We start from the raw sequence: 25,561 nt of genomic DNA on the forward strand, positions 1-25,561 counted from the left end.
TGTCTTCCTGTGAACTCCCTTTTTCTTTCCTTGAAGAGGATCTTTGAGGTAAAATAACAGAAAGGACTGCCTTGTTTTCCAGCCTTTAATCCAAAGCTTTCTCAGAAGCTTAAGTTGCATCCTTAGTAATCACTACAGAGATGATGAACAGGGGAACAGGAAGCCATTGTCTACACATTTTGGTGATAGCAACTGAAATGCTTTCATACTTCCACAGAAACAACTGGGAGCTCAGTTGAAGTAGGCAGAAGTTTTACTGAGTTTGACCATTTCAGCTTGAAATATTATCAAGAAAAGTCCTTTGTGATTTTCATGAAACATGAAAATGAAAAAAATGTGTATCTGGTGCTACGTAAAAGTAACACTTTCAATTTGAGTAGTATATCTGACTCTTTAGTTATTAGAGTGCCAAAGGAAAGGCTCAAAGCCCAAAGTTAAAACATTTGCAGCCCACTTGAGCAAATACCAGCAAATATCCTCAAAACTGCAATACCGTTTTTCTATGCTTTTTCCAGCCCATACTGCAACCTCTTGTAAGGATTCCAATGAAATAATTACTGCTGAAAGCTTAAAATACTAGACCAGCTTCCTTACTGTGCAAGTTGATGCTTTTATACTGCAGTAACTTCATCAGCAGTGAATTCCTGATGTCAAATTTACTGAAGAAGGGATATCATAAAAACCGAACAGAATTATCAGTAACAGAATATCTGTTTCTGCAAAAATGGGAAAAGACATTTTAAAAAACTAGGTAATTGTTTAATACTGAGAACTGCAGAAGTTAGACCAAGTCGATCAAATGTGATTTACAAGGTAGTGTAAGTTGCAAAACAGTTGCTAAACGTATGGAAAAGACCTGAATTTGGCATAGTTTTATTAGATGCCAGTGTCAGACAATTATACCAGTATAACCGCTTAGACAATTATTTCATTGTTAAAGGGAATGGGACCTTTGTTTATATGGCTGCAAAAGACAATTCTTCATGTACTGTGAAGTAACGGAGTAAGGCAGTGGCTTCAGCCTATTTGTGAAGAATAAGCAAAACAGCTCAGTCTCACTAGCATCCAGTGTACATATTTACTTTCATATTAGACTCAGCAAAATACATAATAGTGCTTTACCCTAAAATAGGTTTGGGAGGACTAGTTCATCTAGTCACTGCAGTAAAAATGTCTATCCCTGCCAGTATCTATCATTACCAAAAATAATCCGAAATGTTATAGTCCCTGTGTTTGACATTTGCTCAGTTGTCTTCACTATAACCTGAAAGCCATAAGCTGCCGTTTAGTTAGAACAGAAAGCTGTGTTAAAATGCCAGAAGTATTGTCTATATTTTTCATGGAAATGCTGAAGCTGTGAATATAAATCTCATGAATTATGACACCCAGAATAATTTCAGTGTATTAGGGTTTTTTGTTTGTTTTTATCTGGAGGGAAAGGAGGTTGATAGGTAGTTGGTTTTTTTTAAACCAAAGACCAACTCTTTAGAACAGTTTTCAGTGGGCTTAAACTGAAATGTTTTTGCCTATACCCAGAACAACAAAATAGTTTGAAAATACACTTCACTACTGAAGAGAGACCTACCTTTTAAAGCAGTGTGCAGCAGTGAGGACCCAGCAGCTGCTGATGAGAGTAGCACCACACAAGAGTCTTCCGTCACCATGAGAAGATTTCAGTCGGAGTGCAACCTGCCATGGCCAGCCGCCCCTACAGAGGACATAAAACATTGCGTTCAGGGCACAACAATGGACAAGTAAGGTAGCTTGTTGGTTACCTTGAATGTAAATCCTATTTAGTTTCTTTGACTGACACAGCTTGCAAACCATGCTATTTATTGAGTAACGGTTGAGAATACCTTTATATTCCTACAGCAGTCAGAATTCCATTTAACAATGGTCAGGATTACTTTATGGATTGTTTGGGTATCCAGCACTCTGAGCGCTTCCTCCCAGTGTCAATTATTTTAATTTTCCCTTCTCAGATTGCATTCATTGTGCCAAGAATACATTCTGTGGGTTCCTCACCAAATACCATCCAAGTCAACAAACCAGAAATTTCCTGTCAACTGGAGAGGGGAAAGAAGGGAATTTCTTGAAAAGCTTAACCCAGCATCCTTTCCTGTCTGTGTTGATATCTTTGTCAGTTCTGAGCTGTTTGAAAAGGGAAGCTGGCAAACCAAGAGGTCTAAAGCAACTGTAGAAAGCACAAGTAATAGATTAGCACCTTTTTTCAGCCTGTGATCATCTGTTTTGTACAGCAGATCTGGGATACATATTTGCAGGCCTATGAAGACAGGATGGATTATTTTTCACCAGTTTAATGGATTAGCAAAATATGGGATCAGACAGAAGGGAGAGGGAGAGAGATGCACCTGTAAGCAACAGCAACATCCAAGAATAAGCAACAGGTAAGCTTAGATGTTTTCTGACTACTGTCAGCTTGAATAGGTATGTTGGAGTACAGTAGCTGCCAAGGATCATCTAGTCCAGCATCGTATCTCAGAGTCACCAGTGCCAAATACATGTCTTAGGAGCTTTATATTCAGAATTACTTGTCTTTATCAAATATTTACCGTAAAGAATTTTTCCCACCAATTATTCGCTTTTGTCGACGATGTAGTAACCTCAATCCACAAACAGAAGCAAGAGAATCTAAACCAGAAAGGGAGATGTAGACAGCATTAAACTCAAAATGAAAAGTACCCAATCTTCAATGAGAGTTAACTAAAAAAACCATAAAGGCTGAAGTTATTCTGTGTTTCATGGCAGTTTTTAACAACCAAATTTTGCTTGGGGAGAATACACTGAATTTTCTCAGAAATTCTTTTTAGCTGAGATCTTTTGACTGTGATCACAGAGCAATTTACACATTTGTGCTCTGCTTCTCAAGTGTAGGAATTTTTAATAGGGTTCTTCCTTACTTCATGTAAGTGGAAGCAGAGCTTGGCATACAACATAGGTCTCAATCCTCAGCTGAAGGTAACAATACCTTGAGAAGATGAATGTAGCTGTCTAGGTTTGTGCATTTTCATGTCTCTCATACAACTTTAGAAACATGGCTGCTACAGAAGGCAAATACCCTGTATCATTTGAATAGCCTTTAGGATTCCTTTGCACAGCTGGCACAACAATAAGACCACACAGTGTAAGTAGAGAGGATTTCCCACCACTTTTGTTTCTTTTGATATAACTGTTTCCTCTGTGAGGTGAGATTGTTTACGTTCGTCTCTTCATACCATGATAGCTCCCCATCTGAACCTGTTGGTCTGCCACTCACAGTGGGGCTTCACCTTTATTGCTGTTCCCAGGGGCCTTCTTGCTTAGGTGGTCACAAATCACCCCTGCGTCCTCGCTGTGACGGCAGTTGTGCGTCCCAATTTCCTGCTTAATGCAGTCTGCCAAGGATCTCTCGTTTCCTGTACACTTCACATTATCCACGTGGATCGGGCCTTTGCCCTCCCCAAAATATGCCATTGTCCTTGCTCTAGCTGGACCTCTGGAAACAGAGCATATTTTTTTATAAACATTTTGAGGCATTATTCTACATTTTACTCAACTGAAATATTTCAGAGTGAGTAGCGAAAGACACTGGAGTTTTATTCCAAGTCCTGTCATTGATTCACTTGATGACAACTTTTCTTCTCATTGCCTGTGTTACTCTGGTACGTAGAAAAAAAATAAGTGTAACAAAATTGCTACAGTTCATTTACATTTAAAAAGTGCTTTCCTGTATCTAGTTAGAAGGCACCATGCAAAGTATTTTACATTGTAATGGCATTACAAATACCTATAAAGCAAAATATGTGAAAGCTGCTTTTTCATAATCTCTTTAATCCTCATATAAAATCAGCATCTGTGAATGCTAAAAATAATTTTTCTGGTCTGATTCCCTCAGAAATATGGGCCAGTTAAATACAGTATACTTGCAGTGTAGTAGGAGCAATGTCTTACAGATCTATTAGTTGTTAGTAGTTATTAACATATTTTGTTATCATGCCACTTTTAGAGTGTACCCCACAGCTGAGTTCTAAGACTGTAATATACTGGAGAAAGACTGAACCCAGTTCAGTCTCAGCACCCTCCTTTTCCTGGGAGGAACCCCCCTGCTTAGTGTTTGTGTAGCATTTTCATAGATAGGCCTCAAGGCACTTTACAAAGAAGGTCAGTATGATAATCCTGTGCTTGTGTAAGGATAAGTATCAAACCTAAGTATTTGAATGTCAGATTTAGGACATTTTACTAGGGTTTGAAGTCCTGATCCTTATAGCTTGTATGTAGTGTTGTGCAGCTTCAGCAATGACTGCAGTATCAGTTGTGTGAATGACCCCTTCTGAATGATGAGCATTTTTCCTAAATGAGGGAGTGGATGAACAAACCCAATAAAAAAACATGACTTGTGCATGTAAGCATCTGATTTGGATAGATTTTTACTTGTAATTACTTAGGATAATGCTTCTTAATAAAAAAATAGATGTTTTGTTGTATACAGTTTAAGAGTCAGAAAAAAATTATAAGTGGGAGACCACTCAACTGGCTATAGAGAGGTGGGGCAGGAAGCCACTGCTGCCTCTAGGTGTGTCTGAACTTCAAGTTTACAGTTAAGAGCAATTTACTGATATTTTATTGTGATAAGAATATACTGAATGCTAGATAACTAAAATGTTGCACCATTTCATAGGTTTCCAGTTCAAAGGGTGAGTTATAGTTGCATAGTGTAAAGGACAGTACTTCTATGTATGCAGAAGTGTAACTGCATGTACAATGTAATGCTGGAGTAGAGAAAAGAGTTTAACAATGAAAATGTATTAGGCAAGAAAGTATTTCTCTCCCTTTACAGCTTCTTTTATACCTCTTTTAATACCTGCAGTATTGGGGAGGATAGGTGAGAATGGCATAAAGAGTTTATATCCCTTCATCAGCTAGGGATTCTCTGTTGGGGAGGAATTTTGATTTGTCATACCATTTTCAAAGCTTTGTCATACTGGAAGTGTGGCTGGATCAAACTCAAAGAATCCAGCCATCAATTGCCCATATCCATATAATTGAAACTTGAAAGTAATACATACAAGCTTCCTCCTTTTTCAAACTTGCACATAGAAAGCCTTGCCTATTTGGATTTTTTTACTACATACTGACAGGTAGGTGTGCAGGTTTTCTAAGCAGGGAATGTTGTTAGAATGCAGGAAAGAGAAGCATGTAAAACATTTGACAGAGATGATACTAGAAGGTCAACTGTCCTTACACATTTTTAATTTCCATGGCTAGCATGTATTTACCAGATAATCCAAAGCTTTAACTGACTTTGGAACCAGTATAGGACAATCTTTGCCTAATGAGTTTAGTATGATTTAACTTGTCAGTCACAAGCAATGTGTCTCTTCTTGCTCCAAATATTTTTCTTCTGTGAATGATACTCTGATTATAGATAATTACAAAAAAAAAAAAAATCCAACTTTCCAATACCCGTGGTCAGCTGATGTGTCCATGTATGCTATTACAAAATAGTGAGACAGTACAGGCACTTGTTGCAAATTCTTAACTGGTCTTGGTATCTCTGTGTCAAAAAACAAAGTTTCTGCTTTAGGGCATTGCTCTAAAGTTCCTCAGGATACTGAAAACTACTTTGTTGTGAATCACCACAGTATTCTTAGCCTTTCCCAGAGAAGTATTTATTGCAGTTCGGTATAGAATTGTCCCTGCGGACTCTTATCAGCTACTTAATAAGGGCACTGCCTCCATTGTCTTACCAGATAAATCTCAAAGAATACTCTGACATCTATGAGGTCGTGTATGTAAATATTTTAGATGAAAGAGATGTAGAGAGACAAAGATGAAGGAGGGAACTCAGTGCGTATAGATTGCAGTCATGGGACTTGGACTGCAGAGACTCTTCATACCTTTATATGAAAGCTCGCTCTCTCTTGCTGTGTGTCAGTAATCTCTCACTTTGCTGGTAATTGCTATGAAAGGTGTGTCCATACCCACTCTTAACCAAAAAGCCCCCACTGTTTAAATAGAACATCTACCAGGAAACAACTGTAAAGATCATGTTGTTCAAGAGCAAGGAGTGCAGCTTAACAGAGAAAATCATTTCATATAATTGGGAGATCTCTAAATGTGGAAGTGTTAAGTCTTACATGTTTGTGATGTGCTGGAATGTGCCCTTACAACTGGTTTCAGTCCACCCTTAACAAACATGTGCATGTGCTTTAATTGCTGCTTTCCAAGCCAGCTATTTATGCACAGATGACCATCAGAGAAACAACCTTTTTGCTAGCTCAGATCTGTCCCTAGAGAGAAGGGCAGCTTCAGGTCTTATCCCCTAGCTTTTCTCAGACACAAGGCCATACACAATAACATGCTGAGCTCTTCAGATGCAGTATTAACCATTATTCATAATACTGTTAATCAGGAGATCCAGTTCATTAGTATAGATGGCCAACTACCCTAGAGCTTTTTTTTTTTCCTCTAGTAGATCATTTTTGGAGCACTAATTGCAGGATATTTGCTCATTTTTTGTGTATGTGTGTGCATTTGCATGCATGTGCATTCTTATAACCCTGCCCTAGATGAAAGGGGTCCAATTTTACTGGGCCACTTAATTCACTAAAATGCAAGAGCTTCTAAAAACCAACTGTCTTTTGCTCTTTACTCATTGTATCAAAATACTGTTGTACGTTAAACCCAATCACACAGTAGATAGTACTTAAGAAAAGGTGTGTGTTCTCCTAGTGTTTATCTTGCTACAAATATACTTTGATTAGGGTGCTATTAATTATTTTTATGTTTTCATGACTGGTTTTAGACAATTAGTAGGGCTGTTTTCTGATGTTATTTATATTATGTTTTCCTAACATTAATCATGGATTTGACAAACTGGCTTAATGAGACATCTTTAAAACTAGTATTGCTTTGAACCTAGTGATTTTACCAACTCAGGGGTTTTCTTACTTCAGTCTCAAAATGAACCCCAGTAAATGGCTGAGAATGTTCCAAAGCAGGATTTCATAAAATAAATGTACAGATAAGCATTGACAATATGAATAATATATGCAGGAAAACCAGTCCATTTTCTCAGTGTTTACCCTTTGCTTATGCAAGTCTTCCTTTTTAAGTCAGTCTTTTCTCCCATGTGTAATAATTAATGTGTGAATTTTTTCTTCCCAAGGAATGTAATTCCCCAGTAGGAAACACTTGAGAATTAAACATAGCATTGTAAAGGGAGTTGAATGGTAGTGTCTAGTTCTGTCATCAGTCTTAATGAAAAATGATGTCAACTTCAGTATTAGGTGTTTTTTTAATTCCTCCCAGGAAAAGATCATAATGTGTTTATTTCTAAAGAAATAACATTCATCAACCCTGAAGCTCAGGTGCGTGAACCCAGAAGCCCCAGCCTTGCTTTGGAACAGTCAAGTCACCACCAAATATAATTTGAACTTCAGCAAAAAGATCTGTGCATGATCTCCCAGGCCCAGAAGCAATTCCAGCCCATCAGTGCACGTAATGACATAGTCAGGTTTCGGGAATGCAACTGTCTAGACGTAGGGTCACCAAGATCCAGCATTGCCGACACACTCTCCCAATTTCTGGAACCTAATTTTAGTTTTCTAAAACGTGTCTATCCCTAGTCCTTCAGGAAACATGTGCTCTGTTGTATCCTATAATCTTAACCCCCCATTCTGCATTCTGACATGACACAAATTGAGAATCCAGCCAACTGTCTGTCCTTGCAGAGATTTAAAAACAGAAGGTGGGGTTAAGTAGTTGAGTTTGATCATCTGAGGGAGACATATAAAAGGCCAGAGAGGCTGAGGATGAAGCAGACTAAATGAATGATTCAGTGGGAGATAATACAAGTCAAGTTTTGTAGTTTTGAAGCCATATTCTACTACTACATATATTTACTAAACAAATACCAGACAAGTTTTAAAAGGCATATATGTTCAGACATAATAATACGATATTCAGTTGCACAAACTTTACATTGTTAGTTACAGCAAACAGATAACATGATTTGTATTTCTTAAGCTCAGATTTCTTTACAGATACACTCAGAGAAGACATTTCACTACTTTCCTGTTGTATTTCACTAGTGTTCTGGATATTTTTCAGCTCATATTAGTTCTGCTATTTATATATCTGCCCTATAGTTGTTATATCTTTACTGCTCTTAGGTATCCAGAAAAAAATTGCTTATGAGTGATGTAAGCCTGATTAAGCAACTTAGTTCAAAAGTGACATATATACATTGTGGTGGTTTTAATTAGAGGGTGTTTTTGTCCTGTCAGGTCTATTCCAATATTAAGTGAAGCTTATTCAAATTAATATCATGCAGGCCAAAGCCATAAGCCTTTGTGTAACAGTTTCATCAAATCTCCAAGCTACATTAAGTCAAGCTAGAGCAGTAAATGAAGGAAAAAACCATGAAACTAGGAATTCATAGCTAGTGCACCTACATCTGAATCTGCAGAAACCATATCCACACCTTGTGACAGTGGACACTGATCTGTTGCTGTATTTCATTAAAAATTTTAACAGTTACGTTAGAATCTATAAGGATTTCAAAGTCATCATTAAGGTTCAACAAAGATAAATATTAACAATATGCAAAATCACCTTTCAATGAAAACAGATCAAGAACTCTTTAATACAATACAACCATTACCCCTGAAATTTTAGCTAAATTCCAGACAGTTTCCATAAACTGTGGTAAACCATGTCTAGGTTCCAAATATTTGTATTTTCTTTGCTGATGTAATGCAAAAGGCATTTTAAATTCCCCAAGGTTTTTCTATGTATACTGTTAAATCACCAAAGCACTAGCATTTAGGTACCTTGAGTTTTTCTACGTTGACTAAAGATGACTCAATATAAAAACTGTTATATGAATGAAAATTGTCACTTAAATATGGTGAAACACAGCTCTCACACAAAATCAGAAACAAAACAGAGGATCTATATAGTTCACAAAATATGTAATCATCTGTGCTATTCTAGATGTTAATATTAGTTTCCCTTATTTTTTCCAAGCCAGAAATTTCACTCTTAACTTTTAAAAAATGTTTAGAAATCTGAAAACAGAATATGAAAGAAGTAAATTAAGAACAGTTTGAGTGGCAAGGAGCACAGAGCAAATACACTAAATCAAATGATCTTCTCAGTGCAACTAAATGTAAAAAATTTAAAATTGGTGTAATATGTTTGTATCATATAGACATGTAGCACCATAAGTGACAGATAAAATATAGTATTTAGTCAATAGCTTAGTAATTTGGAATATTTAACTTCTAAGTAATATTTAATAACTAGCATTAACTCACATTTCAGTTGCTAGTCAGACTGTGATATGCCTTTGAATATTAAAATTCCTTTTCCCAATTATGCTAGTAAATGAATACTCCTTTTGAAGACATACCCTTACTACTTCTTATATGAATAGTATAAATACACTTTTCTAAAAGAATGACAGACAAGTTTTAAAAGGCATATATTATGTTATCAGACGTATGTTAGTGATAGTCAGTTGCAGAAACTTAAACATTTTTAGATACAGCAAACAGATAACTTGAGAAACAGCTTAATGAGTTTTCTTACTTGTAGCCAAGCTGTCGACAGACTACAGCTGCATCCTTATCAGACCATCCATCATCACAAATTGTGCCCCACTGGCCATTGATAAAAATCTCTACACGTCCTTCCTTCTTATTCTCACCATCCATCAGCCTGATGGGAGGACCTGGGAATAAATTACTGCTGTCAACTCACAACAACAGAAGCAAGAACTAGTACTTTAAGTCATTTTCATCACATTCAGTATATAGGGTCAACTGATGTTTATGTTCAACAAGCCTCATATCAGCTGTTAAAGTAGTCATATTTTTCCTGGCTGGCAAAAGGAAGCAGTTTGTACAAATTACAAGACAAATATGAAATACTACTGTATTTTGAATTTCAGAGTTCATCTTGTTCCTTCATTTCATACAGATATGTGACATAGCTCAGAATTTGACCACAATGGGCACAGAACAATTCTCCCCCTAACAGCAGAAAACACCTGAGGTATCTTTGATAGGATACCCATACCCATACAAGCTGGACTTGTTTTCCTTGCAGACACTTTATGGGCGAATTTATCTCAGTTTATAAATCCATTCTCAGACTGGTTGCTACCACTTCTCTTAACCACTGTCTCAGCAAAAAAGTGTAGCATTGTGTTGAACTTCAGTTACTTATTGTTATGCATGCTGTTCTGTAGCATATTTTGTGTGATAACATAATGTTCTACACCATGTTATTCTAGACTAATGCGTGATTATTTTTCTAGCAATTTAAATTGATTGCTTATTCAGATATGTTCATAATACAAAATCTCACTTATGTGGATTAGTCAGACTTAATTAATCATGGTTTGTTCAGTGTTTGGCCTGTAGTTAAATTCTTAATCATTAGGCAAAGTACATACTTGATTCTTACATTAAAACTCCTTTATAGCATGCAAGCAATGTAAGTAGCCTTAAAACAGTTATGAAGTCCTCTGAGGCCTCTTTATAATGTTTAAGTGAGAATCACCTTCTAAATCTTTTAGTATGTCATACTTCATAATCCTTAATACACCAGTGAGAGTTTCTGTTTAGAATAATTGGAAAGACTGTTCCTAATTCTTCTAACCTGTTCCTAATCTTTTCTAAATCTGTAAAGGTGAGAAATTACTTAATTATGATCTTAAATAAAGCAGTATTTTGAGACATTTGCATTTGATATTTAAGTCAGATTAATTTAGGGTATGATAACTTTTGTATACCAAACCTTGCTCTGGATTGGAGCTAGTTAAATCTGGCCTAATTCATTAATTAAAAGAGAAAAGATTTGAAAATAAAATTAAAGTCTTTTTGCTTCAAATGTCATTTAAATCATATTGTTTATACTGGAGTTCATACTGTCTGGATAGTTACATGAATTACCTTCACCAATTTTCTGTTGAGCTATATTGTCATGATCTTACATACTAAACAAATGTTGTAGTTATTCTAGTGTATTCTCTCTCATTTTTAATGTTCCTTAATGTCAGTATTTCTTCAAGTCATATCATTTACTAATTTCTCATATTTTTCGACTGAATTCAGCCTTGCAGAGAGAAAAAAGGATTTTTCAAATGCTGGGAAGTAAATGGTAACAATAGAGTCTTTGTCCACTTTCCAATCACAAATCTTGTAGGAAATGTCAGATACACTGTCTTCATTTTCTTGTTGAAATGATGTGTTACTCTGGAAGAATATGATTTAGGTGAAAATTATATTATCCAACTAGAGGCATGTGTTATTAAATTACAGTATAGCTATTTTATTGTTATCTCATCATCTTGTGTTTTAGAAAATATATATATATGAGCACAAAATTAATATAACTTTCTGGTGATGGGGGATGTGAGAATTTTACCATATGGATGCATTTAACTGAACCAGACCTCCTTCAGCTAAGATTGTATTTTATAGGAATTTGAGCAAAGCAGCACAGATGGTTTGCATCTGTAAAGACAGCAGTCATGATTTGAATTCCTGTTATTTTTGGTCTGAGAAAATACTTTCTACCAAATATGATTTAACATCATCTACACATAATGGAACTGTACTGCAACATAAAACATTCATTGGATCGTGAGAGGTTAAAAGGCTATAAAGAAAAAGACTGTAAAGAGGGAGAGGCTAGAAAAGTACTTGTGAAGTGCTGGTTGTTGTTATAACAGGTAGCAATGCCATGCAGTAAATCCATGTCTTAGTTTGCAGGATAGACCTTCAGTCTGTAATTTCCAGAGAACTTTAGGCACCCAGGCATACAAATGCAGTAGATTTCAGTAGAAGCTGTGAATCTAACTCCACTAGTTTTAATTCTAATTTCAAAATTGACTAAAATATACTTGGGTAAATTAAAGAATATTAGCAACAGTTTTGTAGAAGGTTACCTACTGACAAGCTACAAACTTCGTATGTAGCCAATTTTAAAAATGAAACTGTTTTTCAGATTTGCTGAGCAACCCGTTGTTCCCCTGCAATTTTTACTGTGTCTGTGTGATAGCCAGAATTCTTGTTAAATTATCTACATGTGGATTTAGGAATCTTTGGAATTCATTTGTATATGTGTAATTAGTATTTTTCTCTCATTTCTTTTCTTATCTGTCTTTGTATTCTTTTTTCATACAAGTTTGTAGGCTTTTTGACATTAAAACTAGCTCTCTGATCTGTGTTTGTAGTATCATTCTTTTCTGGTCAATATTCACCCAGGCACAACATAAATGATTTGCAGTAGCAATACAGAAATAATTTCATGCTTCTTACCCTTCCTTCTTGCAATCTCTGAACTTTCCTCTTTATCTCTTTTTTCAGGCTCTCTGAATGTAAGGCCATAGGAGGATATACTATTGATCTATGTTCCTCAGTGTTCAGGTATGTCTCCAACTTTTGATAGCATGAGACAGTTACTTAAAACTTGGAGAGTGCTGAGTGAAATGCAGTATACCATTAGGAAGTGCTGAATAGGTCTAAAATCTGGTGAAGACTGAGAGAACAGGACCTCTGGAATCTGACTTTGTTACCTTACAAATTTATGTTGATCTTTAACATTCTGGCTGTTTATGTTGCTTTAAACAAAGCTTGATTGCTTCCTATGATCTTCAGGAGAAAAGCATTCTTTTTTCCCTTTCTGTTCCTTCTTTGCACGCATCTGCCAAATATTAGGATATTGAGCATCCTTAAGTATACTATACTTTGCTCGGATCTGCACCCATCGCAATATTCCTACTGTGGCTTTACCAAAGAGATGCCTTACCGAGTGAGAGTTTATGGCTGTCATTATCTGGATGGCAAATGAGTCTGACATCCTCCTGATGGTTGCAGTCATGCTCTCCCCACTCTCTCCTTGAGCACTGCAGAAGGTTCGTCTCCTTCCCTGAGCAGCTGACATCATCCAGCCAGATGGGCCCAGAGCTTCCTTCTGAGTAGCTCTCGGGTGCACTTTTTCCATACCTGCGTAACACATACATATACATAACATTTTGGTCCACAGTGATCTGAGGGCATGTGAAGCTTAAGCACTAGAAAGGAAATAAATTATTTCTGAAGAAATAAAGGTTTCTCAAGTAGTAACAGTAACCAGTGTTAGCCATGACAGAGCAGGTTCAGTTAGCATTAAATTCAATGAGAGCACTATATGTTGCTTCTATGGTAATGTTTTTTTAAGAAATTACTTTACATTAATACAAACTTGAGAATGTAAGACCTTTGATTAAGGCCTCCCTTTAAGCAAGCATATGGCTGTCTCACTGACTGAGACTTAAAGCATGTTCTTAGTATTACATATACATTTAAATGTCACAGCCTGGGAAAAATGAGACAACATTCTTTTTTGAATGTGAGCTGTTATAATCTGAAGACAAGACAACAATCACCTAGTGAGAGTGTATCTTTGTAGCCACAGTCAGTAGGAAAAGTAGTGAAGAGCGAATGCATGAAACTCTAATGGGATTTTTTTCTAAAATATGCTTTTCAGTACATAACAGTGTTCCAGGGTCAGAATGTGGATTTTTCTGAGCTAGATCCAGAAGGACTTATACCTTGAAAATGTCTGTGATTTTTAATGACTGTTCAACAAGCAAAGATTTTGAAGAATCAAACTTTTATAGGCAAAACAGAATACAACAAATCAGTTTTTCTCTGTAGCATATGCATTGATCTTAGCCAAAAAGATGATTGAAAGGAACTTGGTGAATAAAGGCTGCTGAATCACAACCTCAGTTGAAGCTTTTTTTCCTGCCTATACTGAGGCCATAAATATCTCTTTGAGACTGAGGGAAGCAGGCTTTAATGGATTTCAACTCAGTAGTTCCTATGAAGCACTCAAATAATATTAAAAAAACAGACTCTTGAATAATGTAGGGTTCATGTAAATGTCATCATTGTCAAGTCAAAGAGTCACATATCTAATATCAAGTAATCTTACTTAAATCCCAGCTGCCGGCAAACCACCTGTGTATTCAGCTCTGTCCACCCATCATCGCAGATTGTGCCCCACTGCCCAGTGTAATAGACCTCCAGGCGTCCCTCATGACTGCTTTTCCCACTTGTTAGTCTTAATGCACCATCTGTGTCATTAACAAGTAAGGAAAAACAAAAACAAGAATCAGTTTTTCTTAGGTCCAATTATTGTTCTAAAACAAAATTAATAACATTGCGTTTACTGCATCTGACCAGAATATTAGACTACTAAATCTAGTGCTGATCACTAGGTGTCATTTAATGAGAAGATGAAAGAAATGCCATAATGCACCCAGCCAGCTGTTAAGTGTTGCATAATGCAATTGCTTAAGTGCAAGAGAAATAGCACAAGATATTGATCCCCCAATGCCAAGTCTGCAGGAGTGGGCTCTGATTACGTGATTTCACTGTATATACACCTTATCTTTGTATATTCTGTTATTTCCCGTTGCTTTTATGCTGAAATGCTTACTGCCATTGATAGATGTGATACACAGTTAAGGCATGCCCCACATAGTAAGTGGCAGTTAGCATGTTACTGAGGAATCAAGGCTTTGTGTTGAATAATGAGATTTTCTGTACCTGTAAAATTTCCATAGCTAACAGCTGGTTTGTTTTGATACTACCAGAACACTTTATTACTGGGGTGGGTGGTGTGTGCAGCTGCAAACCTTACAAATTCTCCTTCCAGAGCTGTGAATTCTGCATTTGTCACTGTTTTCCTGTGTGATTATTGTTAATTGAAGTACCTGTGAGAGGTGTGCAGGAAACACCAGCATCTTCTTTGTGGCCGCAGTTGTGTTCTCGCCAGGAGCTTTTTGGGCACTGTTCTAGGGATAGTTCATTTCCTGTGCACCGCACTTCATCCAGTAGCACGGGGCCTGAGCCTTCTCCAAAGTAAGCCTGGCTCCACGCCTTGGCAACACCCCTGTCGAAATGCAACAAACACCCAGTCAAGAACAAGCAAGTTGAAGAGTCTGGGACTGGGTGGGAAGAGCTAAGATATTGCATATCCAGCTTCTAAAATAGTAGATGGTACTGCCTGAATAGCCACTGCACTGGTAACTGACAGTGCAGCCCATGTTATGTCACATAACATGATGTGGTTCCACAGTCAACTTCAGTCTCAGCTGAGGCTATGGAGCAACTTGAACATAACCGTTTCCACACTTACATGGTTTGAACATATTTAAAAAATCGCTTTCCGTTGTTTTGTATCTATGAGATTTTCCTTTTCTGTCCCTTTTGATTTTTGAGCATATCTTTCCTAGAACAGATTATAGATGTACAGCTTGGGTATGAGGATTCTAATTTTAATTTTAATTTAATGGTTTTATGTAGTAAAAATAATCCGATATATATTTCTACAGTGACTTTCATCTGTTGTCCTCAAAGCTCGTTAATCAAATCTCACATACCAGAAGAGGTAGATAAAACTGATTGTTCCTCATTTAGTCATGTGAAAACCATGGCAAAGAGATCTTAAGTGACTAGACAATGTCATACCACCAATCAGTGGTAGCAGTAAGAACAGAAAGCAGACCAATGACTAGCCTTGTGTGTGTTACACTCTTTATGCCAGCATAGAGGAATTGAGCACAAAAACCTATGGTTTCAGCATTAGAGAAATTATGCAGTGTTTAACACTTGATGATCTATGAGGATTTTTTCAGTTCTATTTAAGATAACATGTCTTTCATATGCAAATGTTTTTCATGGTTTGGTTTCTTTTCTCTCAATAGTTTCTCTATTGATATATCCAGTCTAGCTTTTGTAGGAGTAGTCCCAATATCTCTCTTCTTTTTCAACGTATAAGATTGAAATGTTTGTCTAAATTTTTTACTATAATCTAAAGGATTAGTTTAAATTAATTAACATGCAGTTTGGGTGTGGGGCTCTGTATTAATTATTAATTTGCTTTAAAGAGAGTTTTCCACTACCAGCCCTATATTGTCACGTAACACCTAACAGGAATGGTATGTTCAGCATGTACTGAAAACATGACAGGTCTTGACTATTTTGTTTTGGGATGTAATCACTCAAACTCTTAGTTGGCTTTTGCAACTGTGTGTGGGAATAGTACCTTGCTGTGATTATTTTTTTTAAATGTGAGTTGTAGTAGTTCATGTTTTTAAGGCACTGACTCATTAATCCATGTATGGATTTAGATAGATGTGAATTTCGTTTCTAGTGGTTTGTATAAATACAGAACAATCTCTGTTCTCTCTTTTTTTTTAAAAGGAAAACAATACTAAATTTACAATTAGCAATCACACAAATTCTTGATAAACAGTAAAGGGGTATGGGAAAAATAGCAGTAAGAGGCTTATAAAAATTAAATTAGGATCAGGAAAAGGTGCTGTAAAAAGGAAGGATGTGGAAATTCATGGTAGACACTGTGTAGATGGTAGTGCTGAGTAAATAAAAGCACACACAGTCTGTGTTTTGCATTTTTGTTTTTGTTTAAAATCAGTTTGGTTTTAATATTTTCAAGCTAATGTGCTTCATTAATCTTGAAAATGCACTGTTAATTTTCAGACTGTTTCTTTGATGACCAGATGCCTTCTTCAAGTGGTGGGGAACATGGAAAATATCAAAAAGCAGGTCTTACTTACTCAGTAGGGAGAAGAGTTATAATCTGCGATTGCTTCAAAGAAGCAGGTAAACAACCCAAAAATATCCTCAAACACTCAGCAGGCAACATTTTAGCAAAACACATAGCTTCAGTCTGAAGTTAGTACCTTATTTTTGAGAGATATTTTTAATTAGACATTGCGTTTTCTTCTGAATGACCTTCCTAATTCCAAATAACATATTAACAGCTATCTTGCTCTATTCTTTTTCCTCTAGCAATGCCAAGAAGAATTTTAATAGATTGGAAATGGTATTTTTCCCTGAGATTTGCAAACATTTCTTGATTGCCCTTACTATTCTTTCATTTAGTTTGTTAAGTAACCATGCATTTCTATATGTAGCATTAATTTACTGAACACTTGCATTTTGCAGTGCTGGTAATGGGAAAAAGAGCCAAATCCTCCATCTCATATTTCATAAAGCGCTGCTTTTCAAACTGGTTGAAGTTGTGAATGACTATATAGTAAGCTAAGAAAATATAATTCAAAGGATACACTAAGGGTAATACTTATTTCAAATCTAGGTATCCCATTTATATTTAAGCATCTAAATAAATAAAAATGTCTTGGTTTTCCAGTGTATCTTTCTGATGTACCAAGATAGGCTCTGTGAGTTCTCAGCACTTCATGCTATTTCTGTTGAAATGAATAAATATGGACTGAAGAGTCTACTTTCAGGTTACCTATTTTTATTAATATTACTCTAAATATAGACTTCTTACAGAAAGCCTGGTTTACTGGTAGTTTTTAAGATGATTGTACTTTGGAACATTCATATGTATCAGATGAATTATCTTCATTTAAGTTTACTGAATAGTATTTGCATGTATACAGACTTTAGACAAAAAGAAAATTCTCCTACATAGCTTCCATTTCTTGTATTTTTTTAATGCTGATGCTGGTACAAATGTATAGAAAATGTTAGGAAAAAAAAAATCCTTATTCTTTAAGAAGCTGTCTGAAATCAAAGAATGCCTGACTACTCTGAATGTTGAAAACAAATTATACCAAAACCTAGTAAGATTCTCTGGAGTTCCAATAAAGCAGAGACAACACATCCCATTACTATAACAAGGGCAGTTTGTATCAAGCAAAAAGCATTTATGAAACCAAATAATAAAATAAAATATCATTGTTTTTCACCTATTAATGGTAGATTAATATTCTGAAGTTCTTATAGGAGTGCTACAGAAAAGCTGAAAGGGTGTGGGAAAGTACTTGCTGAGTTGCTTTACTTTTACAATTTGTGGCATGTTTCCAGATGGATTAACAGTATGCAAATTTACATTATTTTTATTACTTCATAACTGGTTTACTGCCACTGTCGGTAAAATTTCACTTCATAGTAATAAGCACATTTGTCAAGACATCTTGATTACTTGAGAAATTCTGTAAATGTCAAGAAATATTTCAAAAAGACTTAGCACCATTTTAATACAATTTATTTACTCAGAAAAATTAATCAAATTAGAAACATCTCAGAACTGCAGTTTCTGAATATCAAATATGAGTAATCAAATGTTTTAGTGTAATCAGTAAGGAGGCCAGTTAAGAACATGACATTTGTCGTTAGTATACAGAAATGTAAAATATAGATAGTAACTCCCCAAATTTATTAATAAAGGCCCAATTCAAAATCAGAAAAAGCCTGTAAGAAGATAGACTTTCTATTAGGTATTCCCAATTGAAAATGTATGGAAATACAGAACTATAACATAAAACAAAATAAACTGGGTAAAAATGAAAATTTGGTGTCAGAGGAGCATGTTGATTCTCACCAGGAGATCTTTTTAAGTACTGCACAGTTTTCATCCTTTTGAGCTAATTTGGTTGGCACCAGCAGTCCCAGGCCTCAGTTTCACGTTACAAAACAAGTACCCTCTGGGGGCCACCCATTAATGCCCCAAAGCTTGCTACCTTCCATGCCACTTCTTTTAATTCATCATAATCCCAGCAGGGTTGAACAAGCAAGTTCCGTTCCAGTCTCCTCTGCATTGACCTGCTTAGTTCTCATCCAGTCTGCCTCAGCCATAATCCCCCTCTCCTCCTTGGGTTTAAATCTTAGTATCTTCTCTGCATCTTGCTTTTAGTTCTTTCCCTCTTCAACCCATCTGACCTTTCATCCCAATTGTCCCCATCTCCTTCCTCTCTAATCCAGCAGTTCTCTTCTTTGCCTCCCATTTCTGGAGCATCTTTCCTCAAATACTGAATACTTATCTTCTGTGTGGTATCAAGATCACCCCCGGCTGTTGAGAAGAGGAGCAAGAAAATCCTGTTCTGCTGCTGTGACTATATTATGGATCATGCTTAGTTCAGACAGAATTGCTGACAAGTTTAACTGTCAAAACTTCAAACAGATCTCTACTCAGTATATGCAAACTGACAATCTTCAGAGACTCGTGACTTAAACGAATCTTGAGAGATTCTCACAGGCATGCCAAAAACCATATCCCTTCTGACAAAACAGTGCTCTTACTCCAAAGCAAGGAGGCTGTTAGACTCTTCAGTAAAATGGATGTAAGGATTTTAAGAGTCAAAGCAACTTCCTCTTCTTCACCTATGGTTTTAGATTGAAACTTTACTGAAATTGTAGTGAGTTTTCACTAAAAAGTCAGCATTTATTCTGAGGCATATCCTTTGTCTGTCCTACAGACAAAATTGCCCCTATCATATGACACTGAAAACTGGATCCTATAAATGAAAGTTCAAGGGAATTGAAAGTAATGGTGCTGTACCTGAACCTTCTATAAATAAACTTAGTTACTGCTTCAAAGTATTAGTGCGATTTTAAAGGAGCATCTTGTGACAACTCCAAGCTACGTATCTGACTAATTCTCCTGCTTTGCTGCTGGAGTTGAAAATATGTAGAAAACACAAACCCAAGGCCAAGCTGCCGACAGACAACTTCAGCATCTGCATCATCCCACTGATCATCACAGACAGTCCCCCACTGGCCAGCATGGTAGACTTCTACTCTTCCTTCATGAGCGTTGTTCCCACCAGCCAGCCGGATCGGAGTAAAGACAGGGGCTGTGATCAAACATAGAATATAGGAAAGGGTCATTTCTTTCCTAAAATGTTATCCTGATAGTAAAGAAAAAAGAAGATGGCTTAATGGTTTCTCTGACATCACTCAAGAACTACACTTTATTTTTTGTAGTTAGGTGGAAAACCTGAAATTAAACTTCTTAGAAATGAGTTCTCCTAAGCTCCACTCTCAATAGCTGAAGAATATTATACAGACAAGTAATCATACTGATCTTGAGTTACTTAAGTGTCAAATCATTCACAGATACCTGGGGCTGTAAGGCCAAATACTACAGTCAGTAAGTAGAGCTGCATTTCTACCAGTAAGAGCAAACTTGGCTCTCTATAGGCTTGGTCCCAGAGGTTAAAATCTGAAGTAAGAGGCAAAAATTCTTTCATTGCCACAAAAGTAGAAATTCATCCTCATGTTTTCTCATTCCTTTGGTAATTCTAGTTAGAGCAGTGAAATCTTACTGACTGTGGAATCTCAACTTTAATTGTGCAAGTATTGTTCCCTCCCTCTTTCTGAGATATGGTTTGATTTTTGGTCTATTCAAATCATTAACCCTTTTCTGGTCCAGCAAGAAATTGTCTTGAAAGCGTTACTTGTGCATAAAGCTATAATAATGGAAACAGCTTAAAACCATATTAAAAAAATAATCACTCTAATATTTAAAAAGGTTATTTTAAAGTTTCACCATATCTAACATCTGAATGATTTAAAATGTGATTAATTTTTGTGTAGGCCTTCCAACCAATTAATGCTACTATTTCATCTATTTCTTGGCTTCAAGAAAGAAAATTGAGGGTATTTCTCCAATTTCATCTTACTATTTCACTGGTATGAAATATGCTTTTTTGTTGTTATTTAAAAAGGCTAGTTTTCAGGAGAACCTGCAAAATATGAAAGCTTCATCTAGTCTGCCGAAACTCAGGATCAATTTAATTCATTTCCGATATCCTGGACTCTAAATTACTGATAAACTTCCTTTCGGCATTATTGAAACAGACACAGTCCTTTAATAAATTTATCTAAGCAAAGCAAAGTTTTCTGGTGAAAATGTCCATAAAGAGAAGGAAAACCTTATGATCTAAAAGTATAATTTGCAAATTTATAGTTTTCAGTTTCTTTAGGCAAAACTATGTCTCTTGCTTTGGTCCTTCAACTTGTCTCCTAGCTTAAAAAGATTCTCCCTTCCCTCTACACTACAGTTTTCTAAATTAAGATCAAAATGATTTTTTAGAAGTCATTTATCAAAATATTCCTCATGAATAGTGGAGCTTTCAGAAAAAAATGCATCTGTCTTTGGATAGGAATGTAAGTAGGAGAGGAAAGGCAGCACAGAACTGTCTGCAGCCATACATGGTTTGGTTACAACTGAAGAAATTGACATTGCCAGCTCCTCAGCACTGCCAGCCTAACCTTTCTCGAGGCCAGCAATGTCTTAAATCTGATGGCATAATTGCCCATTTACTTGCCATTTATCATGTTCATTAAAATAATTTGAAATATCTTAAAAACATTAATAATACTTTGGTCCTAACAATATAATTTTGACTTGTGGGAGTGGTGTGTGAGGTAGCAACCTTCAGCTAGGAAGACTTGGACCTGTTTTAAATGTATGCAGAATAGGGCAAAAACTTTGCAGTTTCTTGTGCAATGTCATCTACGTTAATGTGATCCCAACACTTCTGTACCAAAGGAGAAGGCATAGCCTGTTTATGAAATTGCTGCTCCTCCCTACTGTTCAAGAAAAGCTAATGAATTAACATGTAGCATATGTAGCTACCAAAGATAACCTCCAAGTAGACAAATAAATTAATAATTTTTTTTTTTTTTAAATGGGGGGGGAACAATCCTACTTTTACAGCAAGAGATTCTCGCTGCTTCACCCTTTTTCACAACCTGTATCTCAAAGCAACATTTGCTTGTTGATTATGGAAAGGTAAAAAGTGGTTCAGCTAGTTGCTGCTTGCACAGCATGGAGGGACTTGAAACAGTTAATGATGTGATGATTCAATCTGTTTAATTTCCTGTTCCAAGAAGTCTTAATATTTTTTTCTAATTTAATAATGAGTAATTATTACTACTTCTATTTAAATAAGGTAAGGAGTTAACCAAACCATATGTATTTTTTTTACCCAGGGAAGAGCTACATGTGACAGCAGCTGCCATTTTTTGAGGACATGTTCCATCCTGCCAGATGTATTTTTCACATAACAGTATATTTTCTTCATCACCACGACAACGCACTTCACTCCAGTAAACCGGAATAAGGCCCAGTCCAGAAAATGGTATGTGTTTTGCTGTACCTTTTTCACTGTAAGAAGAATAATCAGGATAGGAGATTAGAGTGGGAGGAGGGGAAGTGGAACATTTTCTCATATATAAATCTTGGCGTATAAAAGAAAGGGCTTTCTTCAGCAGTGTAAATCCATCACATTTTCATACAGCATTGTCTTCTGCACAAAGAAAAGTAACAGATGTGACCCAGTTCTCACCATTTTGTTGTGGGACATTTTAGTACAATGGCCTGTGTTGCTGCAGGGCTAGCTACATTCCTGTCCTCCCAGTTCTTAACTACAAAAATCAACACAGAGTCCACAGTCCATAGGTGAACCTACAGTACCATCCTGCTGCAGTTATACTTCCAGGAGGGGTAATGCTAATGGGCCTTTCACCCTTATCCTCTCCTTTACTCCATTAAAATGTACCAGTGCTCTGCCCATACATACAATATGGTTGTGACCATGGAGCAGTGAAACCACCTCATACTCCATTAGATCAGGCCAGGCCTGTTTCCATTATTCTCTATTCAGCCATTCCCATCCATTCAGAACATTTATAAACAGCTTCCTTTCCTTCCCATACTGAATCTACAGCAAAATTATTGAGCCATCTTTTCTTCCATATAATACCCAACAAAATTAAATTAAAAACAAAGCCCAAATATTGTAAAATCAAAGGAACAGATAGATAGAAGCACCTGAAAAGCATCAATAATACCTAGCGAGGTCACCTTGTGGTATATAGACCCAAATGTCTGCCAAACACACACGATAACAGAAACTTTTCAACTACTGTTTGCTTGGAGCTTTTTGGCCTAGATTCAGATTTAAGCCATTTCTGTTGAAAAGACCAAGTCATTCACCCATATCACTGATCTACTTTTACTAATAGTGGTCTTGTTCAACCAGAATGTTTAGGGTATGGAAGGCAAAAAGAACTTAAATGAAAATGAGGAAAGGAGACATTGCACGTAGACAGCTGAAGTCATAAGCAGAATCACGGTCTCCAGATGGCTGAACTTTTATCTCATCTAATCCTCATATTTTTATAAATTGGCATGGTGTGTCCAGATTAGTATTGAACATTACAAAACAGCTTAGATTTAGTTCTGGCTAGCAGTCTTAAAAAGTGGAATAATCATTAGGAATGTCACAGTGCAAGTATGCTATAAAAGCCCCTTACTGCTTGTAGCAAACAAAATCACTACTTTGGTATGTGACTGCAAGAAATGTTAGAAAGGCAATAAAGCCAGCCATACTTTGTGGCTTATTGAGAAAGTGCAAACTGAATGGGGTGCTAAGGGGGATATTCAAGTAATTTGGTTGCTAACTTGAACAGCATTGATTTTTTAGAAGCTGAAATTGCATTTTATTTTTAAAACTCGTTTTTGGTATGGGCATTTTGTTCCTTACCTCAGTTTCATCTTACTATTGCAATTGCAGTATCACTATAGGCATTATCTAGAGTTTAATGACCAAACTGTGTTAAAGGGTCCTGTTGGTTAACTCCATTCTGACAGCAGTGGGAAGTAGTAGTCAATGAGGACAATGCAGGGACTTTCAACCTGTCCAATATTACTATAACTCTGTAAAATGTTTCCATGAAAATGTGAAGCTGCAAAACTTGTCTGGTTTTGGGTTTTGTTATCAATGTGCAACTCTGAAAGTAAACCATACAGATTATCTAGCTAGATGAAGATATGCACAACAAAAATATCACATTTTCCAAAAACCTAGGATGAGTCCCAGATGTTTTTTGGCAGGATAGAATGGATGATTTCCAGGGTAACCCCATGCTCCTGAGAACCAGGAATTTTCCTATGATTAGGAGCCCATGTAGAGTCTAATTCTGGCCACATTTATGTTTTTATAGATTCAGTAACCTCACTGGAACTGTTCTTAATTGACACTTACATAAGTGAGATCAGGATCAGATATTTTTGCCCTTGTGGACATCTCCTGGATGTCTAGTAAAGCAGTTTTTGTTTGCCCTAAGCTTTCCTGACCTGTTCACACTTCTCACTTTGAAAGCAAAGCATCTACCCTCATCTGCTCCTCTCCAGATCCCATATGCAGCTTTCAAATCAAATACTGATTCTCACAGCAACCTCTCTGAAGTACAACGTAATTGAAGGAAATGAAGGATTCTGGGAAGAACAACTTCAGCGTTCAACAGCTTTCAAACAGAAAAAACAATCATCAAACACAAAAGTCCTCAGGATTTGCAAAATAGATTGTCCTTTATACTGAAATCATTAAAATAAGTTGACTGATTTTTACTTGGACTCAAACTTACCCAAGTGCAAGCTGTCGACATACAACTGTTGCATCATTATTGTCCCAATGGCTCCCACAGATTGTTCCCCAGATTCCATTCAAATAAACCTCCACTGTACCTTCAAACTCATTCTTGCCACCCTGGAGTCTCACTGACCCTAGTTAAAAAAATAAAAAAATTAAGCTTCCAAGATATTCCATTGCTCAGTTAATGCATCCCACACAAAAGACTCTGAACGTGATTTTCCCTCTGCAGAGAGGGTTCTTGTTTCATGTATTACCATCTTTGTGCTCTTTGGGTGAGCTGCTTCTAAGAAGCACTCTGGCACATCCAACATTCTTATACAGTGATATATAAAAGAAGATAATCTTATTTTTTACATAAGGAAGACATTTTGCTTCTTATACTGAAATTACATCACATTTCTGATCCTTCTGGTGCTACAACTTAGTTAAAGATCTAACCAAAAAAGAAGTATGTGTAGACTACACATAATTACTTAAATGTGGTTACCTCTACCCAAATGAGCAAAAAGCATATATATATATATATATATATACGAGTGCTATACTTTTATCTTCCACATAATTCCATCAAACTTAAGGGAATCAGAAAACAACCACATGGATTGTATTTGCTCTGACCCATGTAACGTTGTGCATGTCATGGATGTCAGCAGTTTATTTTAGCCAAAGAATGCATTTGTTCATACTTGTTCTCAGACAGAAAAACATTGGATGTAGTTCTATTAATTCATGAGAGGTCTTTACCAAAGTCTCAGACAAAACAAGCTAAAAACATGAGGAATCATCTAAAAGAAGGAGGGGGGGGGGGAAGTCTGCTTCTTGAGAGCTACAGGACACAGAAATCCAAGAAAATTAATCAGATTTTCCATTTTTTTGTTACAGTAGTTTTGCTTGAGATGCCAGATGCATCTGCTGTTGAAGGTAGCCAAGTACCACTGGTAAAAGTAGGATAAAGCTCGTCACAGGTCTAACTCTACAGAGCAGAATAAAGAGTCATAACAGAGCAGTAATTCAAGAAGAAAAAATTCATTTCTGTTATCAAACATAGCCTAATTGTATGCATTAGTATTACCTGAAATCTGTTAATCCATCTGTCTCTGTTCTGCGATCTACTTAAAATCAGAAGCTACCCCATCACCCAGTTTGCAGGGCTTTTAGTGATGGGAGAAAACACTCAATGTTTGTGCCTGCTTTTCATTGTATATGTGGTCATGTATGTGTAAATAATAATAAAAAAAGGTAGATCCACTTTTTCTTCCCAGCTTTCACGCAGATTGTGTC

At 36.4% G+C, this 25,561-nt stretch overlaps 1 protein-coding gene across 1 annotated transcript in view; it reads right to left on the minus strand.

Moving 5' to 3' along the window:
* PRSS12 (serine protease 12) overlaps positions 1-25,561 on the minus strand; it is a 45,006-nt gene that overhangs the window by 11,768 nt on the left and 7,677 nt on the right. The window contains exons 2-11 of the mRNA XM_074867210.1: positions 24,273-24,411; positions 21,830-22,008; positions 19,540-19,690; positions 14,777-14,955; positions 13,993-14,134; positions 12,823-13,019; positions 9,595-9,736; positions 3,291-3,496; positions 2,574-2,652; positions 1,586-1,708 (exon numbers count right to left, since the gene is read on the minus strand). Of these exons, the coding sequence (XP_074723311.1) occupies positions 1,586-1,708; positions 2,574-2,652; positions 3,291-3,496; positions 9,595-9,736; positions 12,823-13,019; positions 13,993-14,134; positions 14,777-14,955; positions 19,540-19,690; positions 21,830-22,008; positions 24,273-24,411 (1,537 nt within the window). The remainder of the gene's footprint in view (positions 1-1,585; positions 1,709-2,573; positions 2,653-3,290; positions 3,497-9,594; positions 9,737-12,822; positions 13,020-13,992; positions 14,135-14,776; positions 14,956-19,539; positions 19,691-21,829; positions 22,009-24,272; positions 24,412-25,561) is intronic.

This window comes from Strix uralensis, chromosome 4 (genome assembly GCF_047716275.1).
Source record: "Strix uralensis isolate ZFMK-TIS-50842 chromosome 4, bStrUra1, whole genome shotgun sequence".
Taxonomy (NCBI): Eukaryota; Metazoa; Chordata; class Aves; order Strigiformes; family Strigidae; genus Strix; species Strix uralensis.